Raw genomic sequence first — 17,967 nt, forward strand, 5'->3', positions numbered from 1 at the left:
AAATTGTGCTTATTTCCCTGTCTTGGGCTCCTGAGCTGTCAAATCTGTTCCCATAAATGCAAAGCCTGGGCAGTGCTGGCAGCTCTTGGTGGGTTTTGAGAATTCAATTTTTGGAATTGAAGTGTGGGGTGAGGTCAGACACGTCACTGATGCTGTTGTTTGTCCCCCCAAACCTCATGGAATGGTAGCTCTGGGATCAAAACCAGCCCAAATCCCAGTTTGGCTCCAAAGGGAAGGTGAATTGTTGTTGTTTCCCACTAAAAAAATGCAAGGCCCTCATCCCACAGCAAAACCCTCCCTGACTTCCCTCAGCTGCTGCTCCGACAAACCCCAGCCTTGCCCATATTCCCGAGCTGGATGTGCTGGGATGATGATCCCGTGTCCCCGTGGATTGTGTGGAGGATCCTTGGCAAAGGGAAGGGTTTGACTGTTCTCCTGCAGCCCTGTGAGCCCCACAAATCCCAGATTTCTGGTGGAGCCCAGCTGGGGGAGGAAGGGCTGGCCATGAGGGGAAGGGAAGCAAAGGCAGGCTGAGATCTTTGCTTCCAGCTGAGGGGATTTCACAACTGATTCCAAAGCACATCTGGGAGGATCAGGGTGCCCAGGCTGGGAAATCAGGACGAGCTTCACCTTTGGCTCAGGGGAAATATCATCACAGAGCAGATTTGGGGCAACCAAAGCAAAGTGAGGTTTCCCTGTGAGAATTATGGACTTATGGAATATCCTGAGCTGGAAGGAGTTGAGTTCAACCCTGACACTCCAACACCACCAACCTGGGCATCCCTGGAGTGGTGTCCAAACCCTCCTGGAGCTCGGCAGCCTCGGGGCCGTGCCCATTCCCTGGGGAGTTGTTCCAGTGCCCAACACCCTCTGGGGGAAGAACCCTTCCCTAAAATCCAACCTGATCCTCCCTGGCACAGCTGCAGCCGTTCCCTTGGATCAGTTGTTGATGTTCCTCACAACCAGCAGCTTTCTGCTCTCCTTTCTGGACTCCAGCTCAGGCCAGGGCCTGCTGCAGGACCCCTCCTCCAAACACAGGAATCCATGACTGAAGTTGGATGAAACTCTCCCAAAACTCCAGAGGTTTGGAAGTCCACACTACCTCTACAGGAGGTTTTAATTCCATCCAGCACCCCCACAGGTTATGGGACCACTGCTGGCATCAGGGTGGCCTCTCTGCCCTGTCCTACACGACACAACTCCTCCCAACCTTCAAAACAAAGCTTTTCCAAAGGCAACAAATCTCTCTTGGAAGCACGCTCCAAGCTGCTTGAAAAGGGCTGGATATTTTTAGCTGGGGTATTCAGCCTGAGAGCTCTTCAAATGCAGCAAGTGCTGTTTATTTGGCTGACCAAATTAAAAAAAGCAACAGCAACAGAGCTCAAACCCCGTCATTTCCAGGGAAATATTTTCGGTGATCCAAAACAGATTCGAGTTGAGTGACAAAGCATCATCTCCAAGCAGTGGGAATGAAAAGCTCCAAACTCTTTTCTTGCCAAATTCAGCACAGAGAAACGCTGCTGACACACTCTCCAATTTAAAGGCTGAGCCATTGGAGGAAAAAAATTCCTTTTGGTCCCGAATCCCAAATTTCTCTGCTCAACAAACACTGAAAACACAGGCACCCAGTGTGACAGCTCCTGAAAATACTGCCCCAAAATGACTTTGGGCACAGCTGGAAACCTCAGACTTCCATTCCAGCTTTTTGGTTCTTTCCCAAAACCTGCAGGACTCCTAGGAGTGGGGGAACAGAGGGGCAAGGCATTAACAGCACCTTTGGACAGTGCTGCAGCCAATGGCAAAACCATTCCTCTTGGATCTGCCTGGGCTTTTTCCTTCAACTTTTGCCAGAAGCATCACCCCTGGAGTAAAGTGTGAGTAGAGGCCTTGCTTTCCTACAAATCCTGCTTGAAATTGTCCACTCAAAGTTTCTCTGCTTTGCAAAGCAGCTGAAATATTTCTTCTTGCCAAACTTTCAGCTTCCCAATCCCTTTTTATTTTATCAGGATTTCTCCACTCAGGCCTGGCCACCCCGAGGCTGCAGGTCAGGGAGGTGGGAAGGTTTTGGTTGCTCCACTGGGACTGTCAGTAATTCCAATTAAATTGGACTTTGTTGAGGTGGGTAATTAATCATCTGCCGTGTGACAACAATACCTGTAATTACTGCTCGGATTGTTGGGGCTGGAATTCATGTGCAATAAAGGGATCTTCATATCATGCCAAACCTCATAGTTAATTTAGGTTCCATCTCCTTTAATTTAGTCTGTAATAAGCTAATTAGTTCACCTAATTTGCCACAGAACGTGCCTTTGTAACAAATACAGACACGAATTAGCCTCTTGCACAACAAATGAGGGGAAGCAAAACATGAATCACTTTCAGGATTACATAAGGAATTATCCTTTACAGCACTTAGGGATGCAGCCACTCCCTTGATTATTTTTAATTTTTCTATTTGCACCAGGTTCTCCTGTCTCTGACTCCTCCTCAGAAGGTGGACAACACATTTCCCTGTTTTTCTGCTGTCACCTGTCCTGGGAAGTTCAGGGTCACTCCCACTGAAAGAAATGTCTTTTACAATCTCAGTTCTGGCAGCTGAAAGTGCTCACCCATCCTTGGGACAGCGTTTGCTGGATGTTCTGGAGTGGAAATCTTGAGAGTTTTCTGAAAACTCTGCTTTTTTTTTTTTTTTTTTTGTTTATTCGTGGTCTGAACGGTATCAAACAGCCCTTGGAAACTCCTGGGCATTTCCTGCACTTGGAAAGTTCCTCCTGGATCGCCTCTGTGGTGCTCATTTCATCCCGCTCCCTTTCAGCAGCTCCTAAAGCACACCAGATCATGGAATCCTGGATTGGGTGGGGGTGGGAAGCTGTTCCCCCTTGTCCTGGCACTCCAGACCCTTTCCAAGAGTTTCTCCCCCCGTTCCTGTCAGCCCCAGGGCCCCTCTTTCCCAGGCTGAACAACCCAAAGTTCCCAGCTCATTTGGGATAAACCCTGAAGGATCTCTGTCCAGCAGCCACCCGAGCTTGCCATGATTCCCACTGGAGATCTGGCAGCCCTCAGGGCTCTGTGCCCATCGGAATCCTGCGCAGTGCCACGGGTTGGGTTCATTATCCTGCAGAATAATGGCTCGGCACAGCGGCCCTGTCTCACCCCCGTAACTCAACTCCGATCCCCAGGGAAGCTCAGAGCTCCTAAATCCATCAGCTGGACTTTCTGCGCGACTTCCTCAGAGCCCTCATCCCACTGCTGACCTGGTGCTGTCCAGCTCCAGCTATTCAATGTGCTATCCAGCACAATTCCGTGGATTTATGTGCTGAATGTTCCCTGCTTCCAGCAATTGTTTGGATTTAGCACCTCACCTCCTGCACTGATGATTTCCTACTTCCAGGTTGAGCCAGCACCTTGCTGCCTCTTCACCCGGAATGAAATCATTCCCAGCTCCTAAAAATGAGCCCTGACTTCCAACAGGAAGAGAGAGTTTTTGGCTGGAAATCCTCTGGAGCCTTTGGATGGCCTGAGCAGCGCTAAAAGGAATCACTGACCTCCTGGCAGCTGCCAAAACCATCTGAGGACACGAGATCCCACCTTGCCAGACATTGTGCTGCCCAAAGGAACCAGCTGAAACCTCTCCTGGGGCTGGGGGTCCTTCCTGAAATTCAGCTGAGCCTTTTAAGGATGAGGAAATCAAATGGAATGAAGATTTGCAGCCTGGAGAACGGCTTGGGAAGGGAGAAGGCAGCAGGACCCCTCTGGAGAAGCTCCTGCTCCTCCTCAGTGTCCTTTTCCTGAGAAAAGGAACCAGGTGGGATCTCCTGGGGACATCCCTCAGATCCATCAAAGATCAGGAAAAGGAGAATTCCCTCTTCCCTTTACCCAGCACTCACTAGCAGCCAGCAGCTCCTCTCTTCCTCACTAATTCCAAAGCATTTTCCCAATGGGAAAATTGGGATTCAGAGCCCAGTGGGATCTGCCTGAGCCCCTCTGGATTTGGTTCTGAGCCTCTGGCACCAGCACTGTGACCCAAGGGCAGCTCCTGAGGAGCAGGGGAGGTGCTCAGAGCAAACATTCCCCAATTTGCAACCCCCAGGTGAAAGCTGGAAGTTATGAACTTCATGGATAACATGGAACTGGGAGGAAGTCCATAAATGAAACACAGCTCTGGATGAGTAATTATTCCTCATTAACGAAGCTAAAAGGAGAATTGTGCTCTAGGAACAGATGTCACCTCCACTTCAGGGCGACTGAATCAACCAGGGCACCCAGCCAGAGCCAAAGAAATGCTGTAACACCAGGAAGTGCCCATTAAAAATGGGAAAGAACACGGAGATCGTCCAGCTGGGGCAGCCCTGGGAAACCACAGCCTCTGGACATGAAAATCCGTGGAAAATCCTTCCCTTATGAAGAGTTTTATCACCTGTAAAATCTCCCCCAGTCTGAGTGAGAAACGCTTTGGTCTTTTCTGAAGTGCCTCAAAAGAGACTGAAATTCCCTGGGGGCAGAATTTCCTCTCAGGAATTTTGGCCAGAACCCCCTTCCAGCATTCCACGCTCACCAGGCTCACCCTGTGATTTAAAACCAAGACTAAGCCGTGCCAGCTTCCTTCATTTTAGCATGAAATTAAATCTTGCTTAGAAATCTCAACAGCACTTCCAGTTTCCTGATGCTCCAACAACGGAGACCCTGCTCCCAAAAATCCCTGGGATTTATCTGATCTGCAGAGGAGGAACTTGCCATGAGTTTTGCTGCCTCCAGAAGTTCTTTTCCCTCTTTTCAAATGATTTCAAAATAAAGGTTTCTTCTCTCCAAATGCTCTTTTGCACCATTTATTGCCTGATTCATTCATTCATTCCCCATTTCTTTATTTGCAGCTTCACTCAGGGCTGAGCAAATTCCCTCCAACTTTGCTGCATTCACCAAAACCTTCCCGAGAGCAAAAAACGACAAACCCAAAACCAGGAAAAAACCAGGAAATCAACAGAAAAAACCCCAAAATAAACCAAAAAACCCTAACAAAACCAGGGAAAAATCCCATTTTTTGGGAGAACCCTACCTGAAAAATAGCAATCCAGGCATATCCAATATTATCAAAATTGATGGCCCCGTTGTGGGGGTTCACGTCCCCGGCCATGCAGATGTTGTAGTACTGGTTCCAGTTGATGCAGGAGTTCCTGCTGGGCTCGGGGCTGGCCAGGCTGGGGCTGTAGGACTCCATGCTCAGGGTGCACTCCACCTTGGACTCCTTCCTGCTGGGGATGTTGGAGCACCTCTGCATGCCGTTCTCCCGGTGCGAGGAGCAGATGAAGGGGTTCTCCTCCGCCTCGTCCGGCCGGTAGTAGGGGTGAAGGAAGGTCAGGTTGTACGTCCTGGAGGAGGGGGAGAAAAGGAAAAGGATGAGGGGGGGAAAAAATGGTTCATCCCTGATTTTTAGCAGCAGGAAGAGTGCTGGTTGCTAGCTCTTTGTCAAAATTGCAGCCCCTTAAAATCAAATCCTTTTACAGCCTGGAAGGCCACACTCATCTCCCAGTAAAGACCAGTCTGAGTTTCCCCAAGCAAACAAAGCAGGGAAAAGCATGAAATGAGAGGGGATGGAGAGAAAATCCCAGCAGATCAGGTTTTTTCCCAAAATCCAGGGAGCTTTTGGGCTCTCTGGAAGGATTTGAAGACATTTCTTTGGGTGGCAGAGCAGCTTCCCAATAAATGCATCCCTCGGGATGTCTCTGATGAGGGGCTGAGCTCCCACAAGGACAGACCCAGCCAGAGGCCATTTCCCACTCCCTCTGTACCTCCATAAAAAAATGGAAGAGCCAAAATGAATGGGAAAACCACGTGCTTGCTGCATTTCTGATGGAATTGGCTTGGATAGAGCCGATGGCTCCGTCCCAGCCTGGAGAAGGAAACGCTGGAATTGCAGCAGGGCAGGAGCTGCTTTTCCCTGAGCTGTGTCCCAGATCTGGCACTTTCTGGGCCCTGTGCTCAGTGTTGGTGAGAGCCTTCAGCACTCAAGGCTGCAGCTGAGGAGCTGCATTGCTCCAGAGCCAACTTTATCCGGTGTTTTCCCAGCTCCAGGGATCTCAGCTTCAGAGATAAGGGAGAGGCAGCACACACATTATAAAAGATGTGGGCAGAAGATAACCAGGTAATTCTTCCAGCCAGGACAGCTCTATTTTTATCTCTCTCTGAAATGTCCCTATCTGGTGAAGAGATTTGGCTTTAACAAGTGTTATTCCAGACAATTGCTTGGAATTGCTCCCCAAAACCCTGGAGCCAAGCAGGAATTGCTCTGCGGCTGCACTTTAAGGAGAGAACAATTGCTGCAGGGCAGAGCTGAAGGAAATCAGCCCTCAGCCACTTCCCTGGGGAATCTGGTTCTGTTCCATGATCCAATTACCTGAGGTGGGTGTGGAGGATTCAGCAGCTTCAGGAATGGGAGAGGGAAGAGGAGCAGGTCCTGGGATTTGGGAATCCTTTGTGTTCAGCAGCTCCTCCTTGCACACCCCACAGCTCCAGACTAAACTGTGACATCACCTGCGCTGCTTCTGGGCTTTGGATCCAACAAAAACCTGGAAGACGTTTTTCCTCCCCAAGCCTTTTCCTTGCCCTCCCACCAGCTGCTTCTCTGGGAGGAAATTTCCATATGAAACAGGCTGGAGAACGGGCCAGGAGCTGCAGCAGCAGCGTTTGGGAGAACATCAGACACCACCCAGCAGTGCCACACACAGGGAGGATTAAACAGAGGATTAAAACACACTGAGATGCAGGAAAACTTGGGAAGAGCTGGAGAATTCAGGAAAATAAGCAAGGAGCAGAGAGGAGACACCTGAGCAGTGATTTCAACTCCCAAAACTACAGGATCAGTCCCCATGCCACTGGAATGAGGCACCCACAGTTCGAGAGGCTCTGTGCCTCCCAGGAGTCTCCATTTGGGAAGTTTTGGGATGAAGAACGACTCCCTGAGGACACAAAGCCCCGGGTTGGGGTCTAAGGAGCTACACAGAGAAGATCTGGAGCAGTTTGGTGGCTGGGGGAGGAAAATCTGAGCAGGAAAACAAAGCCCAGAGGGTGAAGCCTGGCTCGGTTCTGCTGCTGCCTGAAGGATTTTATCCTCCCTTTCCTCTGCTCTCCTCACTTTTGCAGCTGTCCCCAAAATAATTTCTGAATTCAAAGTTGTCCCTATGAAAAAATCAGCCACCTGGGGGGCACTTTGTGCCCAGCCTTCCTCTGTTCCCTGTCCTTCCCACAGTGTGGGAAGCTCCAGCACCTCCCAGTGAGGGGGGAAAGGACCCAAACTGGCAGCAAACACTGCAAATTTCAGATTTTTCTTAAAGCCTTTTCCCCCTTCTTTTTTCCTGGCAAAACCAAAAAGGGGAAAGAAGGAAGGAGAGCAAGAATGAGAAACAAAAATGCTGCAGAATGAGGGAATCCCCAGTATCCCCCAAATAAATGGATGAGTTCCGCCAGGACCTTCCACTTCTTTCTGATTTCCCTGTTCCTTGCCAACAGGTAGAGACAAATCACTCATTAATGCTAATGAACCCACTAATCAGGAGAGCTCTGGGGGACAGACAGGAGAAGGCAAGCCCCAGGATGGATCTGTTATCCCATCAGAGAGGATTTCCCAGCTTTTCCCAACCCTGCTCCTTGCACATCTGGATTTCCCTGTCCCTCAGCCTGTCCATGTGCAGGAAGGACAACAGAGGGGCAGGAAAATCCATTTTCCTCCCACTCCTTCTGGATTATCCTCTGCTCCAGCCTCCCCAGGGGAAGTTTTCCCAAGCCACGCACACATCCCAACACCGAGCACAGCTGAGCACAAGCTGCCCCAGCTGGGGGAGCAGAGGAGGACAGGGAGGAGGTGGCAGGAGCCCAGAACTCAGGATGAATTCCCTGCTCTCCCTGCTGAGCAATTAAACACCTTCCAGACAAATTCCTGAGCCCGCTCCCAGGAGCTGAAGGCAGAACAACACCGAGTTACTCAAGACTGAAAACTCACACCACAAGCGTCCCGAGGCAGCAGAGAAACACAAAACACTCCACAGCTCCCTCCCCTCTCCTGCTTCCGAGCCACTGAGTTCCTTGAAAGGCTCCCAGCCTGGAAAATGCTGCTCTGCATCCCAGCCCACAGGAGCAGCCCCAGGAGAAGAGCCCAGACGGGCAGGGCCTGACCCAATTCCTTTATTTCCACCGGGAGCAGCTCAGGAGGGTGGGAAGGAGCCCGAGGGGGAGAAAACCATCCTGGAGATGTCACCCAGGAGCTGCTGGCTCTGCTGGTCCTTCCCTCCCCGGCACACCAAACCTTCCTCCTGCCCACCAAAGAATCCTTGGGGAATTCCTCCTGCAGCTCCTAGCGCCGGGATCTCCTGGCATGGCTCACAGCCCCTCCTGGAGCTGCTGTTCCATGCCATCCCAGCTTTTGTAGGATCACTTTGGGCGAGGAGGGAGGGATTCTCCCATGTCCCAACGAGCAGAGACCCAGTTCCAACCCACTCCTGCAACAACCCAGCAATTCCTTCAGATTCCCCACTGAAAATCCTTAAATAACCTCATTCCAGCCCTGTAACAGCACAGCTCTGAAAGACAGAGAGAGAAAAGCAGAAATTCCCAATGCACCTCCAGAAAGTCCCCAAATTTCTCTCACAATGCACTCGACATAAAAATAGTTGCTTTACTCTGAGCTGCCAACTTTCAAGGGGGCTTGAAAAGAAAAGGTTTCCATGGGGAAAGAAGAATGATGGCAAAAATCAAAGTCAGTCCTTCCATCTGATGCCTGATGAAGGGCTGAAGGCTCAGGAAGCTGCAGGGCAGAACACAGCAGGGCAAAGCTGGATTTGAAGCAGCTGTTTTGGAGCTTCACTTACACCTCCTTTCATCCAGAAAATTTGGGGTTAGGATGCCTTGCTGGCCCCTGGATTTCGTCCAGACCCTCTGTTTAAAGCAGTTTTGGTTTCAGCTAGGAGGGTTTGGCAGCAGCACCAAGGGGAGACCCTCCAATAATTCAGGTTTTCCCTGTCTCCAGGGCTGTAGAGGAAATCAAGAGGCAGAATCTCAGCCCCAGCCCCCTGAAGGGCTGGGAAACCTCTGTGCCTTGAGGAATTGTGGATTTCCCACCCCTGGATGTGTTTGAGGCCAGACTGGAGCAGCCTGGGCCAGGGGAGGATGTCCCTGCCCATGGCAGGTGGTGGAATGAGAATCTTTAAGGTCCTTTCCAAGCCAGCCCATTCCAGGACTCCATGATCTGTCCAACAGCAAGAAGATGGAGCCCTGAAGTGTTTTCCAGGTCATTCCATTCCCTTTTTTCCTTTACAATTTGCTGCTGGTGTGTTAACAGCCACTGCAGGGGAGAACCATGCCCTGACGCCTGGGTTGAGAGAATGAGTCAGAAATGACTTTAAAAAATGGGAATAGTTCCATCTGGATTCCCTAAAACTTCCCCACCGAGCTCCAAGAAATAGGGGTAGCTGGAAATGCAGGGACTGGAACGCTGCTGGGTTTCTCTAAATTTAAAATTAATGCAAAAAGCCCGACCCAGCATGAGCACTCGGGGTGAAGGCACCAGAAAACCCCACATTTCTCCTGCTGACACTGAGCTGGAATTTTCCTGTCCCATGGGCACCCCAATTTCCCCAAATTCCTTTGGAATGCAGCACCTTCCATCACAATAAACCAGAGCCCAGCTGCTGGGGGGTGGCACAACCCATCCCAGAGGGAAGGAGGCGATCCCAGACAAACCCCTTCAAACACAGCTCATCCCAAAACCTTCCCCGACAAGGAGCAAGCCCTGATAAGAAAATCCTGCGAGGCCTTTGATGCTGCTAATGGCCATTACATAACTGCTGCTTAATGTCTGTGCTTAGGAACGCTTCCCCTGTGGTTCATCTTGAAAGCTCCACTTCGCAGAAAATCACCGAGCGTTTAAAAACCTGACTCGAAGAGAGCGAGGGGGGCTCGCTGCAGTTAATTACAGCAACGGGGCCACCCAAGCACGGCTGGAACTGCACAATTCGGGCTTGGGAATGGCAGCTCCGGGGTCGAGCTGAGCCTGGAGGGGTTTGGTGAGCCCAAATTGATGCTGGGGGTGCGGGAGAGGGTTTGGGGCATCGGGAGCGGAATGGCACCCACGGCAGGCTCATGGATTTTCCATTCTGCTGGGGGGAATAAACACCACCAGAGCTGGTCCAGAGGGGACAGGGAGAGGCTGAGGAGCCCCAGGAGTGAGCAGTGAGAGGCAGGAGCAGGACCTGAGGGATGATCCCTGCCTGTCTTGCAGACAATCCGAGCGCAGACAGCGGATGATTACCCAGGGATGTAATTACAGGCTCCATCTCCTCTCGCACAGTTAGAGCTGCCCTAAGAGCTGGGCTGGGGCATTTGCTCACCTCTGAGCTGCTGACATCTCTGACAGGAGCCTTTGGAAGGATTTTTTTTTCTAGGAAAATCCCGCTTTTCTGTGCTGGCTGTGCTTGGTTTTCATCCAGGTGTGTCCTCACCCCGGGAAGGGGCAGGGGCATGACAGCCCCAGCTCAGGGATGAGCCAGGAACCATCCCAGCTCCAGCAGCACCTCCTCAACCCCACTCTGAACCCAGCAGGAAGAGCCCAGGGCTGGCAGCAGGGTCCAAAGGATGAGCCAGAGCCAGGATTTATCCAGAGAGCTCAGGAGCCAAAAGCTCCAGGAGCAAACACCAGCAGCACAGCCCAAACCGGGACTGAGAGCCTGGGCTGGGCTTAAATTGATCAGCCGAGCTTTGGGCAGGGCTGTGGGGGGGGGGGGTCCCAGGTGGGGCTCAGCAGGGCAATGAAGGTTTATTATCAAAGAAGCTGCTCCACATTTTTCCAGCCTGGAAAAATGAAAATTTGCCTCTTTCAAGTTGGGTTTGATGATCCTGGAGGTGTTTTCTAGCCCTAACAATTCCATGATTCCAGGTCCTGCCCATCCCTGATGCCTGCCCCACGCTCAGAGCTGTGTCCAAATGATTTTAATGCTTCTCACATCCAGTTTCTTATCTGAAATCCCTGACAAGGATTTGTCTCTGGGTTTCAGCTGCGTCTCCAAATCACCAGCCCCTGCCAGGGGTTGGGGTGTGCTCGGTGACCCGAACTGTTTGGAGAGCTGGGAATTTGTTCTAAATCCTCCAGCTCCCAGAGTCAGGGATCTCAGGCAGAGCTAATCCAGCCCACTCCCATCCTCATCCTTCAGGTGCAGCAGGAATTCACAAAACCCTCAGGAAATTGCTGACAAATGGGATTTTTTCCCAGACAAAAAGGACCCTGCTGAGCGCTGGGATTTTTCCAGCAGGGGACAGAAAAATCCTGTGCTGGAAAAGGAAGAGAAACGTGGAGAAAAAAAGGAAAAAAAAGGTGGAGAATTTTTCCTTTTGCTGTACTTACATGGCAAAATTCCTGTCTAGGAAGCACCTGTTCCTCAGCAGCCCTGCCCAGAGCTGGACCCCGACGATCCCAAAGATGAAGAAGACAAAGAAGCAGAGGAGGAGGACGTTGCCTAACATAGGCAGAGTGTCCAGCAGCAGCGTGACCAGGATCCTCATACCTGGGGGAGAAGGGAGAACCACGTCAGGATGGGAAGAAATCACCATTCCCACCTTGGATGTGCAGCCAGGGCAGAAAAATCAGGATTTGGTGTTTTCCCCTAAATGCTGAGGCTGGAAAGGGAGGTGAAAGTGCCAAAGGCTTGGCAGGAAATGGGAATAACAGCATTCTCCAGAGGGTGGGATTTCCAGGTGTTTTCATTCAAGGACACACAACCTGCAAGACAATTTTTCCTGGAGAAACACTCCCTGGAATCGTCAGCCTCTGGAGGAATTGTTAAAATATGGATTTGTAAACATTGCAAACTCCCCTGATGGATCACAGAAATTGTTCCCCTAAAATCCACGGAGCCTGGGGTGGGGTGGGAGCTGGGCCTGCACCACAGACAATTCCTTTTCCATGGAGAACTCCTCTCCTTGTTGGAAAGGAGGGGAAATCTTGATTTTTTTTTTTTTTTTGTTTGTTTTTGAGGATGGCATCTCTTCTGAGCAAGTTGTTGGGTTTTTTTTTTTTTTTGTTTTGTTTTTGAGGATGAAAAGCAGGATGCTTTTCCTCCAAGGATGTTACTCCCTGCAAGGAAAGCTCTGCTCCCTCTCCCTCCTCGTGCAGAGGCTGTGGGGACCTTCCCACCAATCCCACTCCTTCCCACAAGGATCTCCATGAACCCCGAGTTCCTCCAGCCTCTGGTGCCAGGGAAATGCTGGTCTCCATGCCAAATATTCCACCTGGAATTTTCCAACAATGAGGTTGGAATTCCTGGTGGTTATTCCCAAAGGGAGTTGGAATTCCTGGTGGTTATTCCCAACAATGGGGTTGGAATTCCTGGTGATTATTCCCAAAGGGAGTTGGAATTCCTGGTGGTTATTCCCAAAGAGGGGTTGGAATTCCTGGTGGTTATTCCCAAAGGGGGTTGGAATTCCTGGTGGTTATTCCCAATGTGTCCTGTCACAAAATCATGGAATACCTGAGTGGGAAGGGACACACCAGGATCCTCAAACCCAGCTCCTGGCCCTGCCCAGCACTGTCACCCCCTCGGGAGCAATCCCACATTTTCCTGGCAAATCCATCTTAGGAAAAGCAAGGACACACTCAATCCCCACTGGAAAGATGATGCTGGGATTTTCTCCCATTTTTTCCCCCCTCTCTCACTAATATTCTCCCTCTCTTTTCCAAAAATGGGTAAAATTTCTCTCCCTGTGCCAGACAATTTTTTTTCTGCTCAGCTCCTTTTGGTATTTGGGGTTGTTTAGTGGCATCATCCCAGAGATTGAATCCAGCTGTTCTCCAGGCTCTCCTTGGAATGTTGAGTGTGCCATGGGAAAAGAGCATCACCGAGGCTGAAAGAAGGAGCAGGATTTTCATTCCCATTCCATGGGATGCCTGGTTTAAATTCCCCAGCAGAAAAATAAAAATAAATTTTAAAAATACACAAAAATAAAAGTAAAAATAAAAAAATCCAAAAATATATAAAAATAAATATATAAAAATAAATATAGAAATTAATAGAAAAGAAATATAAAAATAAATATGGAAATGAATATAAAAATAAATATAGAATTGAATATAAAAATAAAGCAATGAAATGGATTTGAAAAAACCCAACCCAATGACCACTGCTGAAAAAAAATCCCTGACTCCAGCCCCTGCCAAGTGAATAAATTGCAGGAATGCCATTTTTCCAGTGGTTTGGAAGGAATAATTTCTAATAGAAATGATGTTTTTATTGGCCAGGGTTCTTCTTTCTTTTCTTAACAAACTGCATCGAGCTAAAAGAATCTCGTGGGTGAATTTATTGTGCCTGGAAGCCACGAGCTGATGGTGCTGGCTGGATCCCAGGGAAGAGCCCAGGAATCCCAGGGATAAATCTCCAGGCTGTTTCCCTGCATTTAGCACCAGGTTCATCTCTTCTGATCCAGCTGTAAATTTTACCTGTATTTTTAAATGGCATTTTTAAATCCCATTCCCAAGTCCCAGAGCTGGGAATGGCATGGATGATATGCTGGGATGGGCTGGAATTCCAAGGAAATCCCTTGGCTGAGCTGTGCCATCGCCATGGATGAAAATGTAATTCAAAAATCCAGGGATTTTCCCATCCCTTCTCTACAGATTCTGGAATATTTCAGTCTGAAACAGCAAAATTCCCAATGTTCCGAGTGGGTGGGGTTGGACAAGTGGAGGCTGGATGATCTGCCCTCCAGGAATGGGGATATTTCTGGGAATCATTTCTAGGAATCCAAATCCTGGTGCTCAGGTCCCCATTGGTGGTGCCAGCCCAGCCCGGCTGCTCCTCGGGCACCTCCACTCCAAACACGGATTGAAGCCGCTGGAATTCATCCCACAGAATATGAATAAAAAATGGGATCTTTTCTATCACCTGCCTGTTGGAAAAATGTGGAAATCCCATGGGAAGTGCAGGGAAAAAAACCTTGGAAGGCTCGTTTGGTGTCAGGGCAAGGGAGACAAACACAAGGATTCCACCTAAAGCTGGAGTTGTTTGGATCCCTGGAGCTTCTAAATCCTTCAGTTCCCCTGCTGCTGCCCTCAGCCCAGCTGGATCCCGGCTTGAGATTCCCACTGTTCCATGGGAAGAGTGAAGGGTTTTGTGGATTTGAAGGAGTTCAGAGGGAGCCTGATCCTCGTCCCAGCCTGGAGCCCCGAGCCCAGCACGTGGTGCCTCTGCTCCACCCCATCCCCAGAACCCCAAATCCCAGAGGGAAACTTCTCTGGAACTCCAAATTCCAGAGGAAAACTTCTCAGGAACCCAAAATCCCAGAGGGAAGCTTCTCTGGAACCCCAAATCCCAGAGGGAAACTTCTCTGGAACCCCAAATCCCAGAGAGAAACTTCTCTGGAACTCCAAATTCCAGAGGGAAACTTCTCAGGAACCCCAAATCCCAGAGGGAAAGTTGGTGTTGTGCTTTCCAAAACCCTGGCAACAAAACCTCATTAGGAAAACAAAGCTCCAAGGGGTTCCAGGCCCCTTTTGGCCTCTCTTTTTTGTGGCCCTGTTTTTAACTGAGGATCTCACTGTGCAATTCACTGCTTTTGTTCCTTGTTTTCCAGAAAAAAAAACCCTGTGGAATTGGGAGTTCTGAGAGAAAGTTCCAAGGCTCCTGGGTGTAAACATCCATCTGTTCCCTCACATTTTTCGGCATCAAACCCCTTTTGAGGGAGGTTGTTTGGCTGTCCTTGGATGTGCTGAATCCAGGCAGGATTTGGGGCTGGCTCACTCCAACAGAACAGGAAATATCCTTTTATTTTGCTTTTCTTTTTTTTTTTTTTTTTTTTTTTTTTTGCCAGGATCCCTGTGATTTCCATACAATGCTGCTGCATTTTGATTGAGGTGGATTTGGGTTGGAAAAGGACGGAATTGCTGTGGAATGAGCACCTTGCAAAGGCCAGCTCAGCAGCTGGCTGATTCCAGCAGGGAATTATTCCAGCGTGGTGGCTCGGATTTAAAATTGGATTTAGAAGCCAAGCAGCTGAAGCCACTTGAAAATGGATTTAGGAGCCACTTGAACTTCCTGTCGAGGATGATCCCAATTTTGTTTCACATGGAGCAAACCCTCCCTGGGGTTTTAGCAGCAAGGGAAGCTCCTGAGCTGCTAATCCCAAACATAAAGTCCTGGAAAGATCTTAAATCACTGAGGAGGGAAAATGAACCCAGCAGGGCAAGAAGATCCCTCTTGGAAATGACCTTTTCCCTTCCTTTGGAGGAACATTGTTTACTTTACACCACCAGAGAGTTGTTTTCCCTAGAAAAGTCACAAAACCCTTGGAAAACAGCTCTGAGGATCAGTCCCTGTTCCCTTGCCCTTTGCTGACACCAATTATGATAATGACGATCTCTAACTCGCCAATAAAAATTAAATTAATTAATTTCCTCGCATTAGCTGCACAAAGCAGACAGCCAGGTGTGTGTGGGGGGCGGTTTTCCAGTTTTCCCGGACTGAGCTCTGAAATCAAGGTGGGTGGATTTATTCCCCAAATTTTTCAGTTTTCCCAGACTGAGCTCAGGAATTGAGGTGGGGTGGATTTATTCCCAAAATTTTCCAGCTTTCCCAGGCTGAGTTTAAAAATGCAGGTGTGGGGAGGGTTATTCCCAAAGTTTTCCCAGACTGAGCTCAGGAATCACGGTGGGGGGGATTTATTCCCATAATTTTCCAATTTTCCCAGGCTGAGCTCAGGAATCCAGGTGTGTGTGGGGGTGTAATTCCCAAAGCTTTCCCAGACTGAGCTCAGGAATCACGGTGGGGTGGATTTATTCCCATAATTTTCCAATTTTCCCAGACTGAGCTCAGGAATCGAGGTGGGGTGGATTTATTCCCAAGGTTTTGCAGTTTTCCCAGGCTGAGCTCAGAAATCATGGTGGGGTGGATTTATTCCCATAATTTTCCAGTTTTCCCAGGCTGAGCTCAGGAATCGAGGTGGGGTGGATTTATTCCCAAGGTTTTGCAGTTTTCCCAGGCTGAGCTCAGGAGTCCCGGTGTGTGTGGGAGGGTCATTCCCGTGGCTCTCCCGCTGCCCAGGGCTGTGCCCGGGCTGGTGTCACTTACTTGGGACCCTGTTGATGGCCCGCAGCGGCCGCAGGACGCGCACGGTGCGGATGGCGGAGAGGCTGACGTTGTGGCCATCCAGGGAATATTCCATCATCCTGCAGGGAAAACAGCAAAGCACTCAGGGAGGGGGTGCTGAGGATTGGGCTCAGGAAAGGCTTCGCTGCCTGCAAGCCCAGGGGTGCTTGGTTGCAATCCCGTGGATGCAATTCCGCGTGCCTGGAGGGGTCCAAGCCGGGCTGGGTGGGGTTTGGAGCAATCTGGGATTGAGGAGTTATCCCTGCTCGTGGTAGGGGTGGAATGGGATGAGCTTTAAGGTTCCTTCCCAGCCTTTCCTGCCAGCATGGAGAACATTTTGGAAAGCAGGATTTTCCTTCCAGGATGTAAAGAGACCTCCAAGGAAGCTGGAGAGAGGAACTCCGGCAGGGATTGTGGGGATGGGACAAGGGGGAACGGGTTCACACTGAAAGGGGGAAATTTAGGTTGGATATTGGGAAGGAATTCCTGCCTGTGAGGGTGGGCAGGCCCTGGCACAGATTCCCAGGGAAGCTGGGGCTGCCCCTGGATCCCTAGAAGTGTCCAAGGCCAGGTTGGATGGGGCTTGGAGCACCCTGGGATAGTGGAAGGTGTCCCTGTCCATGAGATGATCTTTAAGGTCCCTTCCAACCCAACCCATTCCATGATTCCCAGGACAAGGAGCTGCTCCCCAGCTTTTCTCTCCTCCTATGACCAAACTTGAATACCCAAATCAACAAAAAATGCACAAATCATTTGCTTTCCATTTGATTATTAAGAATAAAGAACATTTTCTCCTTGATTCTTCTTCCCCACTCCCCCTAAACATTTTGGATGGGTTGGCACTCAGTAGGTGACTCCCTACACCGGAAAATGGGAAGCACAAGGCTTTGGGATGTCTTGTGCCATCAACAACTTCCAAACCTTCAGCTGTCAACCCCAAAACTTATCTGGGAACCTTCAAGACCTCCAGGGACTGGATGGACCAGGATGCCAAGAGTGGGGTCCTGTTATCAGATTCTACCTGTAAATCCTGAATCCCTTGGAAATGCCCCACAGAAATCCACTGGAGTTGGGAATTTTGGATGGATTGGCACTTGGTGGGTGATTCCCTACCCTGAAAAACAAGAGGCATGAGTCTTTGGGATCAACAGCTCCAAACCTTCAGCTGTCAAATCCAAATCATATCCTGGGAGCCTGGAATGTCTCCAGGAACGGGAAGCACCAGGAACCTCTGGATTTCAGCTCTCCTGAACACCATCCCTGCCGCTGGGGAAACGCTTTCAGCTCAGCTGCTGGGCTGCAGACGGAGAGCCCGCCAGTTCCACCGGGCTTGAAATGTTCCAGGGAACATTTCTGGGGTGAGGAGAACATTAAAGGACTCTGGGAGCTGGAAGGAACTTCAGACACCATCCGTGCTGGAGGCGGGAGCTGTGTTTATTTTGTAGTTCCCCTGCTCCCTTTGGAGCTGCTCCTGAGGAAAACCAGCTCCTCTGAGGAGGCAGAACGGGGCAAACAAAGCTCTGCTGATCACTTGTTCCCTTCTTATCGCAAAAAAACATGGAATAATTTCAGCACGTCCACCCCTTTGCTGGAAAAAGCAGTTTTGTTATTCCAGTGGTGAGTTCCCTGCTAAAAGCAGCTCCAGTTTTAGGAGCACACGCTGGATTGAAGGGTGCTGGTGGTGAGAGGTGAATCCCAGCCCTCAGCACAGCTTCTCCTGCCCCAGGGACACTCCCAGCTCCAGCCTCTCTTTGGAGAGATGGGAAATCATATCCCAGGTACAGCTCAAATCCAAAAAACCATCTGGAGATGGTCCAGGATCGGCCAGGGAAGGTGGGAAATCATATCC

The 17,967-nt window shown here is 49.9% G+C and overlaps 1 protein-coding gene across 2 annotated transcripts in view; it reads right to left on the reverse strand.

The window, feature by feature from the left end:
- CACNA1H (calcium voltage-gated channel subunit alpha1 H) overlaps window positions 1-17,967 on the reverse strand; it is a 160,144-nt gene that overhangs the window by 91,654 nt on the left and 50,523 nt on the right. For both annotated transcript variants that reach the window (XM_041401730.1, XM_041401729.1), the window contains exons 5-7: window positions 16,101-16,198; window positions 11,387-11,546; window positions 5,054-5,366 (exon numbers count right to left, since the gene is read on the reverse strand). In XM_041401730.1, coding sequence (XP_041257664.1) covers window positions 5,054-5,366; window positions 11,387-11,546; window positions 16,101-16,198 — 571 coding nt within the window. The remainder of the gene's footprint in view (window positions 1-5,053; window positions 5,367-11,386; window positions 11,547-16,100; window positions 16,199-17,967) is intronic.

Source organism: Onychostruthus taczanowskii, unplaced genomic scaffold (assembly GCF_017590055.1).
Source record: "Onychostruthus taczanowskii isolate IOZ18803 unplaced genomic scaffold, ASM1759005v1 scaffold19, whole genome shotgun sequence".
NCBI classification, from domain to species: domain Eukaryota; kingdom Metazoa; phylum Chordata; class Aves; order Passeriformes; family Passeridae; genus Onychostruthus; species Onychostruthus taczanowskii.